A 17,723-nucleotide genomic window follows, 5' to 3' on the forward strand; every position below is an offset into this window, starting at 1 on the left:
AGTGCGAGGGAACTGTTGATGAACTTGCTGTCACACCCCAGAGGCCGAAGGAGGTACTGCACTGCAGATATGCAAATATGGACGAGTGTCAGGGGGGGAAAGATTCACTGTTATGACCTATTTTATTGACCACATTTTTATAAATAAACAACATATTATGGAAGTAATAATTATATAAATATAACTGCACACAAAATATGTAACCATACAATTGTGAAACAATTCAGAATATTTTAAAACGTGTAACATAAAAAGTTATGATGATTAAATTATTTAGTTTATTATGTTGCAGTTATCTTCCCTCTCAAAGTTTAAATTCAGGCATAAAACTTCAAATCAACTTTTTGTAGCTAGTTGTTGTTTCATTTATTTTATTGATCACTGTTCTCACCTCACATCATTTAATGCATAATGATTTTTTTGTCTGTTTCGTTACTTTTTCCAAATAAATAAACAAAACTTTTGTTTTTAGACCCAAGCACAGTGCCCTTGACGTCCAGAGGTGGTAATCTGATTATCTTCACTGTCTGCATTGTCACCTCTTCCCCAAAGCTCTACTGGTCCCATCCTTTTCTCCGTCTATATGCTGTACTGTAAAATCACATTATCCAAAAACACAACCTCTCTTTTTGTTGTCATGCTAATGACACTTGTTATTGATGTGATTATTCTACCCCTAGGACTTAATCACAACAAACTAATAAACCTCAATAACTGTCTCCAGTACATCAAATCCTGGATGGTTGAGAACTGGCTCTAGTTTAACAAGAATAAATCTGAAGTTATGCATTTTACTAATCTCCCTTCTTACGTCTCGCCCGGGTGTGGTGTTCACTTCTGTAAAATCATGTAAAAAATGATGTTGTTGGAAAAAGAATTTACTTTATTTTACTTGATTAACTGATTAGTTGTTTGGTCTCGGAAACTGATAAATGTCAATCACAGTTTCATAAAGCCCAAGTTGAAAACAACATTTCGTCCATAGTACAAAGATTAGAAATGTATCCGAGAAGCTGAAACTGGAGAATGTTTTTTAGTTTTGCTTAAAAATGTACATCAATGTTTAATTGATTATCAAAATAGTTGCTGATTAATTTTTCTATCAATCCTTCTATTGTGTAACCATTTCAGCACTATTTCATGTTTTTTATTTAATGTCAAATTTATTTATTTAAGTTTGTACAGTAAACATTTACTGTAAATTCATCTGCACACATTATTTATATATATTTTATTTTTGTTTTTCCATTTAAACTGCATGATATGAAAACCAAATGCTAGGTGGGTTTACAAATACATTACATTGTATGGCAGGATGGCAGTGGTGGAAAGTAGACAAGTACAGCAACTCAAGTCTGTGAGAGTAGTACTTCCATTTTTATGCTACATTATACTTTAAGATTACAACATAGACAAAATGAAATATTGTACAAAAAAGAATGACACAAAAATATACAATCACTAAAAATATGATTTATTGTTGTTGTTGTTATTAATATATAACTCTGCCTCAGCCTTAACTAACTAACAGCAAAATTCTACTTGGACATTAATGCATCTGTAATTAATAATAATGCAGTAATATAATGCATAATAATATAACACAAACAGGACCAGTTTTTCTGCTTTATACATATTTTTACTATTGGTGATTTAAGTACATTTTACAGACACGTATGTACTACTGTACTTTTACACGAGGAAGATTTTAAATCTTCTACTTGTCTACATTTTTTTATGCTGTGGTAAGATAAGATAAGATAAGATAAGATAAGATAAGATAAGATAAGATAAGATAAGATAAGATGTTCCTTTATTGATCCCCCGTCGGAGAAATTCAAATTAGACACAGCAGCACAGGGGAATGTAGTGCAAAAAGTAAAGAAGTGTACAAGTAGGGGAGACCGGGGCTTGTTGTCACATGGGTAAGTTGTCACATTGCGATTATTTTCTCCACCAAGGGGCGCAACTAAAAAGTGGAATACTAGTTTTCTTCCTTTACATGGTCAGGTGTCATGTCCTGTCTCAGAAGAGGATAAGCACATTGTGAGCTGAGATGAGCACCAAGTAACCATTTTGCACAACCCAAAGTAAAAAATATCAACTTTATATATTTCGTTCAGATAAAAATCCTAACAGTGATACATGTGGACTTGTTCGAGGAGAGATTAAGGCATCCTGTCATACCTCAGTCATTGTTCTGTTTTAAGCGAACTTTAAGATAGAGCTAGTGTTAGCAAACATGGTAGTTTGAGGCAACATGTCTCAGTCATTTTGGGGTTTAATTGTCACACGCATATTTTGATGAAAATGCACTGCATGTATTGACTTGCAATTTTTTAACCCTATTATTATAGTGCATTATTATATTATGCACTATTATAATAATATTATGCAATATAACAATAATATGATATATAATATAATACAATGTTATGCAAAGGATGGGCCCATGAAGAATGCACCCATGGTAAATCAGTCTACGTTTACCAGAACTGCGATGCGGATGATGAGTCTGACTAGTGAGGAAATTAGTTTGTCAGGTTTTGTTTGAGTTTTTATGAATGGATCTTCCAGTTGTTGTTGTTGTTGTTGTTGTTGGAACTATGTCCACATTTCAGGACTGGTTTAAGTTTGATAATGAACCAATGCTTTCTTTTTTTTTTTTTTGTGATTCAGTTCAATCTGGAATTTTGAGTTTAAGAAAGGTAGAACAGGCATTTGAGCCTGAGAGCCATAGCCTACGTGCCAGCAGTTCCTAAGGACTTTAACCCTTTGCATGTTGCATAATATTTTATGTTAACGTTTGTTCAATGACCTTTGGTCTTTCATCTGGTACACTTTTTTTATTTTATTTATTTATATGATGTATTGATTCCAAGAAATATATAAGAGTGTAAAAAGTGTGACAACAAGCCCCAGTCTCCCCTACAATAAGAATCATGAAAAAAATAAGAATTTATTAAATATAATGAAAAATATATACACTATATGCAATATATATATATATAAAACGTTACTTTTACTTCAGTAAATATTGAGAAGATCACGGCATTAGTGACACTGACCTTTATTTAGGCTATTAGTGTCATTTATTATCAAATAACGGACTCAAATCTGTCTACGCAGAGTCCGTCCAATATAATATCAATCAGCGCCATTAAATAATAATAACAACAATAATAATAATAATAATAATAATAATCATAATAATAATAATAATAATAATAATAATAATAATAACAATAATAATCATAATCATAATAATAATAATCATAATAATATTTTATTGTTTTTATTTTTATTTTTATTATCCTGTCAACGGTCGCATCCACATACTTTTAAAATCTACCAGCCACCTGACAGGAAGTCGTCACCCTACGCACACGTCACTTTACTCCAACGCGGAAGAGCTCGTCATCGTAAAAGCTGTGAGTTGGAAGCTCTGTGAGATGAGATAAAATTGGAGTAATTTCTCGAGCAGGGCGCCGTGTCGTTGGATAGTTTGAATGAGTGAAGCGGTTTCCATTAGGAGTAGATGTTTTCTGGACGATGTTGTCGCTAGGTTTGTGCTTTTAAAGCCTCGTGAGCCAGGCTGGCAGTTAACCGAAGACAATCAATCAATCAATCAATCACTGACTGCACAGAAGATGTTTTCTTTTGAATGACACGTTAATGAGACATTCTCGTTGTATCTTCGGTAAACGGGGTTATTTTTCGGTCTGGTGTACGCTTGGTTATAAGGTGAACAGAAATAAAAACCCGTTTGAATCACTTGTTTTTCTTTTAGACCGGGCGCAGTCTGAAAATGTCGTGGATAAGGGAAGGTGAATTAAACCTGCTTGAAAAGATTTCGGCCAATATCTTGAAGGTAAGCCCGTTAAATCTTTTATGTTCTCATGTTATAGATGCCGGGTGTTGTCTAGCCCCCCCCCACACACACACACACACACAGTTAGTGGCTATCATGTCTTGCCAACATTTGAGTCACAGAGCTGCAGTTTTAAGAGTCATTGAACACTAAACGTTTCCAGACACCTTTTTAAAGACTCTTTTAACCACCTAGACAGTGAAAAATATGTTAAACTAATGTCTCAAGTTGCACCAGTATTTATCCAAACCTGCACAAAGATAGCTGGAAATGACCTGAACCACCAGAAATGTTCTTACTATCAATTATATTTCTCCATATAATGATGTTACATTGTATTGTTTGATATTTTTATTTACAGTTATGTGTTGAATATTTGTCTTGGGTTGTACAAAACAAGTAAGGTATGATTTTTGGCTTTCCTGGATTTGAAATATACCAGAAGTTGCACCTTGAGAAATGAGTTAAAAATCTTCATCGTCACACTGCCTGATGGAAATGTGCTTTTCATCCAGATAGTCAGAACAGTCTTGAAGGATCCTGGAAATACCTCCAGAGCAGTGTTAAGTGTTTTTAAAGATTGCTTGCTTGCTTTTTTTCATCGATGAATCGTTTAGTCGGTAAAATGACTGTTGCCCAGAGCCAGAGTTTATGTCTTTAAAAAGCTTGTTTGTTTATTGATTATCACAATTGTTGTCTTATTACTTTATTTTGAGTAGACTAGTCGTTTCAGGTTTCTTGACTTAATGTCTCATATAAGGCGAATCTCTCCTGAATCCCCTGATCTGTGTCCCACAGGCTGGACCCATGCCTAAACATGTGGCCTTCATCATGGATGGTAACCGTCGTTTTGCACGTAAGAAACACATGGAGCGCCAGGAAGGGCACATGCAGGGCTTCAACAAGCTGGCAGAGGTGAGGTGGCTTTGGGATTTAAGCTTGTCTTCTCAAACACACGTCCGCTGGGCATAAAATAGGTTGCCCGTGTATGTGCGTAACCCTGTTGTTCCTTCCACACTAGACATTACGTTGGTGTAAGCATCTGAACATCCAAGAGGTTACAGTGTACGCCTTCAGCATCGAGAACTTCAAGCGCACTCAAGACGAGGTGGATGGGCTGATGGAGCTGGCCAAGCAGAAATTTGTGAAGCTGTTGGAGGAACGGTAAGTTTCAAGTTAAGGCTTGAAAAGATTTTCAATTGTTTTTCACTTCGCTGTTGCTTGTGGGACATGTCACATTTTATGCATCATATGATTCACAGCTTCCTCAAAGTAAAGTCTAGAGGAATTAACTGCAGTGCTCAAGCACTGCTGTATTACTTAAAGTAAGTTAAGTCTCTTTGCAAGACTGAAACTTTCATGTTTAGGTTTCAGTGTTTGCTAAAATGAACTGAAATTAAATTCAGATGAGGAGTAAGCAGCCAGATGGAACAAGAACTCAAACATGTTAAATTGGCTTTTAAATGAAAGTAGTTATAACAATTTCAAAGTGTTCACACTGAGGACAATATTGGACATTTTTGCTGCAACTGGATATGACAACAGTTGACAACACTGACACACCTGCCATTTGCCACTGAAAAAGATACACTGTGGACTGATGCCAGAATGGCCAAGAGGAAGAAGGGCTGACTTATAAATAGGAGTGCACAATACCAATTATTTCCCTTGTTATTTTGGCTTTTCCTGACTTTTTCCCTGCAATATGCCAGAATATATAGCTTTACAACTGTAGATGTTACCTCTAATTATACTGTAACTATGGTCCTACTATGGTGCAAATAGAGATGTCCAGAAACGCGTATTTATACCCATCAACAACTACCACAGTGACAGTTTAAGCTAGTTCCACAAACGGCCACTAGATGTTGCCCTACTTAGATTGCCAGACTTTTCTTCATGTTTTGGTGCTTGTCACTTGTTCGCCCCTTCTTCTTCTCTGTTCCTTAATTGCTAAAATTAGATTTTTCCCCACATCCGTAACAGTGTAGAAAACGTGGTTTCTGTTAACACCAACACTTGACAGACCAACTATATGCAAAACATTTGACTGCAGACTGCTTCAGGGAATCTGTACTCACTGACTACCACATGGAAATTCCTACATGTAGGCACCTTTGTGTATCTCTGGGAGGGAAATGCAGATGGACACGTTTCAGCAGACATGAAAAATAGAGTAATCTTCTCGTTCTTCCTGTTCTTCTTCATGTTTTTCTTGATTTGTCTACTCCCTCACACACCTCTCTTGTCTCCCCCCTTCTTTAGGGACAATCTAGAGAAGCATGGTGTGTGTATCCGGGTGCTGGGCGACTTGAACATGCTGCCACTCGACCTTCAGCAACTAATTGCCAAAGCTGTGGTCACAACCAAGGCACACAATAAGTATGTGTTTTAATTATTTGTACCTCTGCTTCTATAACTCTCACTATTAGTGACTTTACCACTATATTAGCCATATACATTGCAGATGACCACAAATATACAAATGCTTGTTTTTCAGATGTTTCCTGAATGTGTGTTTTGCCTACACGTCAAGATATGAAATCACTAATGCAGTCAGAGAAATGGCTTGGGGAGTGGAGCAGGGTCTGATCAAAGCAAGGTAAACAGTGACAAAGCCCAAACTGATTTGATCTTGTTGATATCAAACCAACATCCATAATGACGTACGGAGCTTTTGCTTTAATAAGCTGTGTTTGTGTTGTTCAGTGATGTTTCAGAGGCGTTGCTAAGTGAGTGTTTGTACAGCAATAATTCTCCCAATCCTGATCTGCTCATCCGCACCTCTGGAGAGGTGCGCCTCAGCGACTTCCTTCTTTGGCAGGTGAGGATGAGAATGACTGCATGGGAAAATGACAGCTACTAGAGATGAGAATTGTTGTCTGTAATATTTACCCTTGAGACATTGACTTGAGTCACTTAAATAAAACAAAATAAAAAACTTAAATTTCCAATAATATATGGGCTATAGTAGAATTACTTGGGGAGTAATTATTTTTGAAACAGGTACGTTACCCTGGCAGTTAGACTTGTATTTCAGGTTATGTTGCTCAATAGGTTTTCAAACATTGCTTTTAGTTTATGTCTATAACCCCAAAATTGTCATTGATGCCAACAAAAATATCTGCAATATCTGTTTTATAAAACATGTGTCTTAAGCAACTTATGCCACCTATGACTGTAACAAAATATAGGGGAATTCTTTTTCTATTTTGCATTTTTCTTTAATATAAACCACACATTTAGATCATAGGACTTCTCTAAGGAACACAGACCACCTTTTCACATCCAATTTCTTAGGATTGCTTTTCCTGTAACAACAATGTATGATCCTCTAAACTAAGGGTCTAATCTATAATAGACAGTTACAAAACAGACAAAATGCGACTCGATCATATTGTCCGCTCTGTGTCTGATATAGATTTTCTTCCTTCCTGCAGACTTCCCACTCCTGTCTAGTGTTTCAGTCAGTTTTGTGGCCGGAGTACTCATTCTGGAACCTGTGTGAAGCCATTCTTCAATATCAATTAAATTACAAAACCATTCAGGTAAGACTTATTATTGACACTGTTTGTTTGTTGTCACCAATACTGGAAACTGCATTACAAAAGGTATACAAGGACATCTCAGAGTATGATGTCATCATATCATTGGGTTTTATAAAGCAAATACCCTGATGGGTGTCTTTTTAGTCAGTGTAGTTGAGTCTCTGTGTGTGACTTCAGCTCCCCGTTGCCAGTTTTTCTGGCTTTGCCATATGGCAACACATGAACACAGCATGTGATTTTTTTTTTTGTTACGTTTAAATGTCAAGTGTGTAAAATCTAGGAGGATATATTGACTGACATGGAATTTAATATGTATAACTATATTTTCATTAGTTCATAGTCACCTGATTAGAGGAATCGATATGTTTTTGTTACCCTAGAATGAGCCTTTTTTATCGACTCACACCTTTCTCCTTTGCATATGGAAGGGGAGGGTGAAACAAGGGTGTTGGGGTCTGTACCTACACCTCTAGATGCCACTATATCTTACACACTGGCCCTTTTAATTGCATTGTTTGGCCAGTGGTGCACCAAAAATGGAGGCAGTCAATACTAAAGCATACAGTCACATCGTCTATCTGGTCTCCCTGAACCTCAGTTAGTTGCCATATGTCGATTTGAAAACTCACAAATAAAACCATACTTCTGATTGGTATTCCAGGTGTGTGTGTGTGTGTGTGTGTGTGTGTGTGTGTGTGTGTGTGTGTGTGTGTGTGTGTGTGTGTGTGTGGTGTGTGTGTGTGTGTGTGTGTGTGTGTGTGTGTGTGTGTGTGTGTGTGTGTGTGTGTGTGTGTGTGTGTGTGTGTGTGTGTCACTTGAAAATAGTCAGAAAATGATGTAATGTGGAAAGGAGAGAAACATAAAAGAAAATCATGAAAACATATTCAAATGCAGGAAGACTGTTTTGGCTAATGAGGAATAACTGATCATCAATATTATTATATGGTATATTCATCAACATTATTGAAAGATAATTAACAGGATTGCCTCAAAAATGACTAAATCAACAATCATCAACATTGCCAGCTTTATCAAACATATATTTACAGTTGGGTTACTGTATTGTAAGATGTTAATATTATTTTGTGCAACCACTACATGTCATTAGTTATTCTGGCACAAAACCTAAACATAAAACTTACATTATTATTACTATAGTTACATTACAAACTATAGCATGTGTTGTTGCAATGCAGCAAAGGCTTATTACATCATCATTATGGCGTCAGCTAGGTGAAACAGCATTCATTTCTACCAAATATCCCAGGATTCAAACCCCTTAATGAGTCAAATTAGCACTGCTGCTTCTTACATATTACATATCTTAGGCTGTATTACTTGATCAAACAGTTTGTGTTGCCTACCATCTTTCATTTAATGTGTACTGTCTGCATGAAATGAGCATTGTGATTTCAATATGCATCTACATTGTTGTCACCAAAACAAATAAGAAATATATAATTTAAAATGTTCAAATAAAGTAATTCCTACTTTACGTGACTAATTGGAATTTGAATGGGTGTTCTATTTTAGAAAGCCAGAGACTTCCATCGAGAGCATCAGGCCTTACAGCAGCTAGAGGCGGATCGGGCCTGTGTAGCAGAGCACCTGCAGCATCATGGGAATGGAAAGCCTGCCGACGCCCAGAGAAGACAAGAGGCACTGCTGCACTACACCGCCTGTCGGGAAGAACGAATCCAGGACTTCCTAGAAGCACTGAAGCAGAAGAGAGACTCCTACTTTAATGACTTATGGAAGGAGGCCGTCTTGGCCTAGGAGGGCTCAGAAGAACAAACTCCATGTTGAAGTGGGGATGAAAACCTCTCGTGTCCTTTTCCACAAAAAAGGGCTTCTGTGGAAAAGAAGAGCGAACACTAACTGGGAACACTTTAATTGATTTTTACAAGTTGAGAGGGCAATTTTACCCCTATGGGGCTGTAGAAAATGGATATTTATGATTGTAGATTTAAAAAAAAAAAAGTCTATGTGGAAATGTCTGGTCAAGATGTAGTTACATACCTGTGTAAATTGTCCATCAAATTGCATGCCACTGGAGGATCAAACGATATGAGTGCAAGCCAGGGATCCAGTGTTTTGGAAACCTTTCTGAAGCCGTCATCCAGATTTTTCTTGAGTCCCAAAGAAAGTGTTGTTTGTTGAGTGTGATGTGAGTGACATAACTAGATTTTGACCAGCTTTCTTAAACCGAATAAAGTCATTACTGTTTGTCAGATCTGATTAAATGATGTGTGATTCACTCCGTTGTACGTGCGTGCCGCATTAATGTTATGGCTGTCTTTGATCAGTTGCCTCAGTTCCTGCCTTCGTCTGGCTTTTAATATATCTATATTGGTATCTAATGCCTTAACTTGTGCAGCAGTTAAGCAATTTCTACCACCAACTGTATTACAATTGGGCCTTTTCAGTAATTTACATGGTAAATGTACAGTTTAAATTACATTTTATTGCATATTTAAAGGTAACATGATGTATATACAGGTGCTCCTCAATAAATTAGAATATCATGGTTAAGTTAATTTATTTCAGTAATTCAATTCAAAAAGTGAAACTCATATATAGATTCATTACACACAGAGTTAATGAAAACCCAAAATTCAGTATCTCAGAAAATTAGAATATTAGTAATAGTTCAATATTGTAGACTCACGATGTCCCACTCTAATCAGTTAATTAACTCAAAACACCGGCAAAGGTTTCCTGAGCATTTAAGGGTCTCTAAGTCTGGTTCAGTAGGCTACACAATCATGGGGAAGACTGCTGGCTTGGTCGTTGACACCCTCCATAAGGAGGGTAAGCCACAGAGGTCATTGCTAATGAAGCTGGCTGTTCAGAGTGCTGTATCCAAGCATATTCATAGAAAGTTGAAGTGTGGTAGAAAAAGGTGCACAAGCAGCAGGGATAACCGCAGCCTTGAGAGGATTGTCAAACAAAATCCATTTAAGAATTTGGGGGAGCTTCCCAAGGAGTGGACTGAGGCTGGAGCATCAAGAGCCACCACACACAGATGTATCCAGGACATGTGCTACAACTGTCAGAAGCGTCTTACCTGGGCTGAGGAGAAAAAGGACTAGACTGTTGCTCAGTGGTCCAAAGTCCCCTTTTCAGATGAAAGTGAAGTTTGCATTTCATTTGGGAATCAAGGTCTTCCTCCAAAGTCTGGAGAAAGAGTGGAAAGGCACAGAATCCAAGTTGCTTTTAGTCCAGTGTGAAGTTTCCACAGTCAGAGATGATTTGGGGAGCCATGTCATCTGCTGGTGTTGGTCCACTATGTTTTATCAAGTCCAAAGTTAATGCAGCCATCTACCAGGACATTTTAGAGCACTTCATGCTTCCTTTTGCTGATAAGCTTAATGGAGATGCCGATTTCATCTTCCAGCAGGACTTGGCACCTGCCCACACTGCCAAAAGTACCAATACCTGGTTTAATGACCATGGTTTTACTGTGCTTGATTGGCCAGCAAACTCGCCTGACCTGAACCCCATAGAGAATATATGGGCTATAGTCAAGAGGAAGATGAGAGACACCAGACCCAACAAAGCAACCTGGACTTCCATAACAGGCTGATCGCCTCCATGCCACGCCGCATTGATGCAGTAATTCACGCAAAAGGACCCCCGACCAAGTAATGAGTGCATATATATGAACATACTTTTGAGTAAGCCGACATTACTGTATTAAAATGTATTGGTCTTATGAAATATTCAAATATTTCTGAGATACTGAATTTTGGGTTTTCGTTACCTGTAAGCCATAATCATCTAAATTAAAAGAAATAAAGGCTTGAAATATTTCACTCTGTGTGTAATGAATCTATATAATATAAGAGTTTCACTTTTTTAATTGAATTACTGAAATAAATGAACTTTGAAATGTATTGAGATGCACCTGTAGTTACTATTTGTTCTAAGCAAACATTTAGTAATTAGTTGTAATGTTGTAGGACATATAAAGGTGGGTAAACTTTAACTCCCTTCAGTGATCTAACACGAGCAACACTATGTCTCTGTTCATTTGGGAATGACAGAGGACTTAACATTCACAATGTTCCTCAGTAATACAACATTACTGATTAAAAAATGAGAAACATACCAAGATTAACATTAAATATAAATAAGTAATTACAGATGACAAAAATAATGGATAAAATGTACATTCCAGAAGAACAATCCAAGCATCGTACAATCCATTTTCCCTCTGATTCTGAGTTACTCTTATTGTAATACACGTAGGCAACCACAGAGTGAAGACATAAGCACCGATCTTTGTCTGATCAGAAGTATCGATCCAATCAGGTCTGTCACTAAATACAAAAAAGTGGCCAATTTCTTCTAAGAAATTCTCTGTCTTCAATTTTACGTCTACTAAAGTAAGTCATATAAATCCAAACTGCAAGACATCCTCTTCATCTACTGACTACAACTAGATGTTTGAATGTTCTTCCATTGGAAATACGAAAGTTAACAAAATCAATTTATTCTTTCAGAGAGGCAATCTTCACACAACTGGTGTCACAATGGACTAAGACGTACTGAGATCTTTAACTTGAGTAAATGTTGCAATGCTGCACTTTAAAAGGATCAACAGCTAAATATAAAGTATATCAAATATTGTAATATTATATATATCAGTCTTTATTGTCATTTCACAGTATATACAGCATTTACAGCATGTAAATGTGCTCTGCATTTGACCCATGGTATTCACATCAGGAGCAGTGGGCGACTCTACGCGCCCGGGGAGCAGTAAGGGGTAAGGTGCATTGCTCAAGGGCCCCTCGGCAGTGCACAGGAGGTGGAACTGGCACCTCTCAAGCTGCCAGCTGCCATACTGTGGTCCATGCTCCGGTTCCCAAGCCATGTTCCTACAGACGGCTACTGCAGGCAGCCCCTAATACTAATGTATTAACAAATAAGTAGCAGTTTAATGTTGTTAAGGTGGAGCTCATTTTAACTACTTTTTATATTTAGAATAGTTAAAATGATACACACATATATATATGTATATATACACTTTACACTATTGGACAGTTTATTTTTCCACATTGTATCACAATATCAACTAACGTTATATAAACAATATAGATTAGATTAGATAGATACTTTATTCATCCCCAAGGGGAAATTCACACACCTGTTTGAATTAAAAAGTTTAATTTGAAAACTAACTAAACTAACTAAAAATAGCCAACAATATCCTTCTATGTGGTTGTGAAATAATAATCATAAAACGGAAATATTCAAGTTAAAGTACTTACAGTAAATGAGTAAATGTACTTAGTTACATTCCTCCAGGGCTTTTATACTTATGAACGTTGTCTGCCACTGTTTTAACAGTACGAAAGTGACTTTTTTTTTTTTATTTCCGATCACAAACTTAATGAGATTAACGAGAAATCTTTGATACAGCGCCTCCATGCGGCCCTGGTGAGTATTTTCCCCAGGCTGTTTCCTGCCTCTTTAACAAATGGGTGGCGCCTGTAATCACGTGACGCCCCTCTCGTCCAATGAGAGACATGGAAATACAGAACTGGTTCAAACCGGTTTCGTTCTTATATTTCAGTGTATAAACTACAAAAACATTCGTTTGCATTATACATTCGCCATTTTACTCAGCAACTGGTCGGTTGTCGTGTTGTTATCTCTCCGGAAAGCAAAAAAAAAAAAAAGCAGCCCCGTTTTTTACGGTTATATCTTTGTGAGCTCTCAGTTCATCCCCGTCAGCAACATGGTTAAAACGAAGGTAAGGGAATTTTTTATTACTGTTTTTTATTTTTTTATTTTATTTATTTAAAAAAAAACAAAAAACTCAAATGCATCGTGCTCGTGACGGTAAGTTGAGGCGAACGTTGGGCTGCGTTTGATATTTGTGCATCAGAGGAACGTCATCATCCCCAACAAACGTTAGCAGCCATGGCGGTCCCCAAACAAGAGAGGCATCCCTCCCGTTCGTCGAAAATAAAACACTTTGTATCCCAGCTAGAAGCGTGAAATGTCTCCCAGTTTGTTAAACGCGGTTGCTACCGTGTGCAGTTTTATTTTCACTTCTTCTCTCTCCCCCCCTCCCCGACGCCAAAGCTCTTTTTGGGACGAGTGCAAACGTTGATATTGCGCGTTTGCAAAATGTCTGGCCACCATTGGGCGTCTTTTCCCTCTTTAACAGGAGGAGGAGGAGGAGGAGGGGAAATATTGACAGGTTAAACGCAATAACAAACTTCCAATACACGCTGTAAATGTGTCGCTGAATGCATAAGTTGTGTGCTGGATTAACCGTGTAAAAGGGAGAATGGTGGTGGGGGTTTTTTCTTTTTTTTAATTGAGCAATCAAAATAAGTTCAAGCAAGCACAACCTGCAACATTTGAGGAAGGAGTTGGGGGAGGGGAGGTGGCAATTTTTTCTCTTCTTCTTCTTCTTCCTCTCACTGTTTTGAATAAGAAAAGTCGAGGCTTGTTCATGCATGTTGATTCAAAACGGGTTTAGTTTTAAAATGTAATTAACAATGGTTAAAACTCTCATTAGCGTGGCATTGCTGTAAATTACACCGCTGCGTAACATTATGGGTGATTTAACAAATGTTAGCGGTATTAAGTGTTTGATAAGGGTTGTATCATGGTGAATATTTTTTGTTTTTATTTGGATTAAAGTTACTGCAGCGTGTGGAAAATCCCAGTCCTGTAGCGGCTTGTTTGGTATTTTTAAAAAATACATCAAATTTTGGGGGGAAAAAAATAATGCTACAAAAAATAAGAGGGTTTATTTAGATTTCTGTCTAAAATATCAACTGAAATGTCATTTTAATCGGTGTGCAATCTCTGCAGGCCTGCTCTTGGTTGCATACATAATATGGCGGTAGCTACAGATTAGTAAAGTAGTAATCTTATCAGTTTCCCAACAGCTGTCTGTCGGCGCGCACTGATACAAAACAAAGGAAGCTGTCAAGGCGCCAAGGCGCTGTCATGGTGACAGGACAGCCCAAATTTGAATTCAAATATAGGCGGGAAAACCTTTTTTTTAGAAAAAAATTTAGTTTCTTAATTAGTCCTTCAGGTCTTGTGTTTGTTTTTATGCTGGTGCAAGATCATGTCTGCAGAGATGTTGATACTCTATAGTTTTGTTGTTTTGAGTTGTTATGAGATGTCATGTTTTTTAATAGTGGTGTTCAAATTTGTAATATTGTTTTTTTCTTTTCTTTTGTCTTTCAGAAAAGCACTCCCCCTGAGGTTTGTAAAAAAATAAATAATAATAACTTGATATGATACAATTTGTTTAGTATTATATTGATATTATTGCAAGAATGTTGTACAGCTATGTGTTATCATAAAGTAATTTAGATGTGTATTTTACCTTTTTAAATAGCCTGATAGTTTGTGGTTAAATTCTGCCTTTGTTAGTATAATTTTACTTTTTTTAAAGTTTTTTTTTTTTTAAAGTAATTTTGACATAAATTACATCTGGAATTATCACTGATGATTTTCGTTGTCTTATCTTAATAGGAAAGAAGAACTTCCCAGCGACTGGCGAAGGTAAGCTTTTTAGAAACGCAGTTAATCAGGACTGCTGTTTTGCTTTGTCAATATTCTTGTTCCTCGTCCAAAAGTTAGTTGTCCGCTAACAGGATTAACTGAACCATGAAATTGAAACATGCATAACCCCACCATGCTGTCTATTTACACTGCACACCCATGCTATATTTATCAAAACCTCACACTTAACTTTTAGATCCTCTTTTGTGATTACAATATAAAACCTCTATAAATCTGTTGTGTAATCAACCGTTACACACCATTTGATGCATATCTTACGTCTTTTTTTGCAGAAACCTAAACCTGCAGCAGTGGAGAAGAAGAAGGCTGTTGCAAAGGTGTGAAACTGAAAACACAAAGTTTAAACTCAACAGAACATCTCTGTTGGTCACATGTGAAACTGATTCGTGGCCTCGAGTTCCTTGAAGGGAAATTAAGTTTGCCCCCGTTCCAAGGCGTCTGGGGAAAATACCTTTTTATTTGAGAATCAGTTTAGATGTTTTTAGTACACTTGATTTTATTCTTTATTCTGACACATTGTATGCCAGCTGGAAAAGTTTTAATCTGTTACTAATCAAGTGTCTTGTCGTTTCTTTTTTAGAGGGCACCCAAAGCAAAGAAGCCCAAACAAGCTGAAAATGGGAGCACCAAGGCTGAGGTTGGTTTCTTTCAATACAAATCTTACACAACATAATATTTCCTATTTTTTTAGCAGGTAATTTGTGCTAATAAATAATTAATGTGGACATGTTAGCAGAACACAACGTTTATAATTTATGTCTCAATAATGTCAAAAAAGCTATATGTAATAATATGAAGGAATTAATTCAGTAATTGTACGCTTCAGGACGTAGCTGTAAAAACATATTGAATTTGGTTCCCTTTAATTACAATAATTAAATTTTTTTATTACATTTCAGCTGTTAATTTGAAAGCACAAGTGTTTAACTTATGATTACAATATAATAATTACATATAGCTGTGTCCGATTTAATGAAACTTCCAGACACCAATATAAAATGTACCAAATATAATCAAATGGATGAAATCCTAATGATGACCACAGTAGAGGGGAATGTACTGTCCTGCTGCCAGAATAACCAACGCATGTACTGTAACCGTGCTACTTTTATGTTTTTGTCCCCAGGAGCCAAAGGCTGAAGCCACTGACGCCAAATGAATAACGGTTCATGTGCTCACTCTGTGTACTTGGTGATTGTACAGTTTTAAATAAGTATTTTTTACCAAGTTTTATATTACAAATGTCATTTATAGGTTTGTTTTGGGCTTGCACTTGATGTAACAAAACTTTGTTGTCACATTCATATCCATTTTAAAATGATTACCGTCCATATCTTGTAGACGTGGCATTTTTAGATAGTCTAATTCTTTTTTGTTTTGTTTTATTTTTTGTTTTTACTGCTGAGTAATAGATATTTTCCAACAAGTTGGATTTTGAATCTAATTTTGAACATTATAAGGCAGCTAAAGCATATTGTTAAAATTTGAGGAAGAATAGGAATTTAGCCTTTTATCTCCTTGTATTTTAATGTTTAACTAATAAAAAAAAATTGCTTACCAAATGTTTTGAAACACTGTATGTTGACATGAGATCTAGTCATTGAAAATGCCACAGAAAAATACTGTTATTAGGTCAAAAGTTTGATACATCCCAAAAAACGTATGATGTGAACCCGGTCATCTGATGAAAAGTTATGTTAAGTTATGTTTCTGTTAGGGGAAAAGGACGCTTTTCTGACTTCAATGGTTGATCTAAATGTTCTTGAATAAAAATTGTCAAAATGTCTTTGGTGCTTGTTTGTGATGTTAAAGCCTCGTGGAGGAAATAAGTAAAAGGGGGAAAAAAATGAGGTGGCCATGTTTCATGTAGACATGCAGAGACAATCCCAGTCTGCCTTTATGGTGTGATACTGATCTTAAACAACAACTGTCATCCTCAAACTAACTGCGTACTCCATCTTGGTAGGGCATCCATTTTAAGGTAATTCTCCTTATTGCGGAGATTAGTGGCTGTAGGTTGAGTTTTTACAGCATTTTCCACAATCTGATGTGTCAATATTATATTGGGTCAGCTGACATAATCTTAAATTTAAGTGGGTTTGTGCTATATGGATACCTATAAATGCACCGGATTATGGAGGCAAGTTGAATAAAAGGAACTAAACTTTATTGTAAATTCAGTAAATCTTTAAACTGGATAAAAGCGAAAAGACCCTGCATCTGAATCATCACTGGTAAAATAACAGTAGTGGGAAATAAGCAACAATCTGCACTGATGCTGGAGAACGGTCTTTTAATTTACTGATGGATGAGGTGCTGCTGGGTACTTAAATGCATCATATTTTATTAACTTATTTCCATTTATACTCTGCCAACACGTTGACAGTAGAGATGCTGAAGTTCAACGTTTCCCTCTGTAATAATGGAGTAGGTTAAAAACCAATACACTAAGAAAATGAGTAAAAAGTTAATTAATTATAATCATCATCATCAGTTATAATTATCATAAGGTAGTGGAAATACCTCAGTAATCAGTACTTGAGTTAAAAGTGCATTGTTGACCAGCTTTGTAAAACACCCTCCGTGTCTTTGCTCAGTTCTACCAATAGGGGGCAGTGTCACACCGCTGCAGACAGACAGGATATCTGCCTTTATTCCAGCGGGTGTCTCCCTCAGCGCGCTACAGCCTGGGAAACTACAGTAGGTCAAATATGACGCGTTTGTTTTTGAAACCTTTGCTC

The 17,723-nt window shown here is 36.7% G+C and overlaps 1 protein-coding gene and 1 long non-coding RNA gene across 4 annotated transcripts; both read left to right on the forward strand.

Moving 5' to 3' along the window:
• Nucleotides 1–3,363: 3,363 nt before the first annotated feature.
• dhdds (dehydrodolichyl diphosphate synthase) lies at nt 3,364–9,676 on the forward strand. Of its 3 annotated transcripts, none has more exons than XM_051405785.1 (9): nt 3,364–3,431; nt 3,791–3,871; nt 4,670–4,786; nt 4,893–5,035; nt 6,137–6,253; nt 6,372–6,473; nt 6,581–6,695; nt 7,312–7,419; nt 8,953–9,676. In XM_051405785.1, exons 2-9 carry the CDS (start codon nt 3,809–3,811, stop codon nt 9,193–9,195), a joined length of 1,008 nt encoding a protein of 335 aa, XP_051261745.1. In that variant the 5' UTR covers nt 3,364–3,431; nt 3,791–3,808; the 3' UTR covers nt 9,196–9,676. The 3 variants fall into 3 exon arrangements, with proteins under 3 accessions (XP_051261745.1, XP_051261746.1, XP_051261744.1); XM_051405786.1 differs by having other exon boundaries at nt 3,423–3,565; XM_051405784.1 differs by lacking the exon at nt 3,364–3,431 and adding an exon at nt 3,438–3,700.
• Nucleotides 9,677–12,958: 3,282 nt separating this feature from the next.
• On the forward strand, nt 12,959–16,768 carry LOC127366643 (uncharacterized). The gene is made up of 6 exons (XR_007885350.1): nt 12,959–13,180; nt 14,641–14,658; nt 14,932–14,961; nt 15,255–15,299; nt 15,563–15,619; nt 16,109–16,768. It is a non-coding gene; the product is annotated as an uncharacterized LOC127366643 (long non-coding RNA).
• Nucleotides 16,769–17,723: the final 955 nt, after the last annotated feature.

The sequence above is a fragment of the Dicentrarchus labrax genome, unplaced genomic scaffold, assembly GCF_905237075.1.
Source record: "Dicentrarchus labrax unplaced genomic scaffold, dlabrax2021, whole genome shotgun sequence".
Classification (NCBI taxonomy): domain Eukaryota; kingdom Metazoa; phylum Chordata; class Actinopteri; family Moronidae; genus Dicentrarchus; species Dicentrarchus labrax.

What these genes read in the sequence shown, in the direction of transcription:
- dhdds (XM_051405785.1), top strand. Translation starts at nt 3,809, where the DNA reads ATGTCGTGGATAAGGGAAGGTGAATTAAACCTGCTTGAAAAGATTTCG. An exon ending in TTTCGGCCAATATCTTGAAG is followed by an intron (nt 3,872 to 4,669) that starts GTAAGCCCGTTA and finishes TGTGTCCCACAG; the next exon opens with GCTGGACCCATGCCTAAACA. An exon ending in TAAATTACAAAACCATTCAG is followed by an intron (nt 7,420 to 8,952) that starts GTAAGACTTATT and finishes GTTCTATTTTAG; the next exon opens with AAAGCCAGAGACTTCCATCG.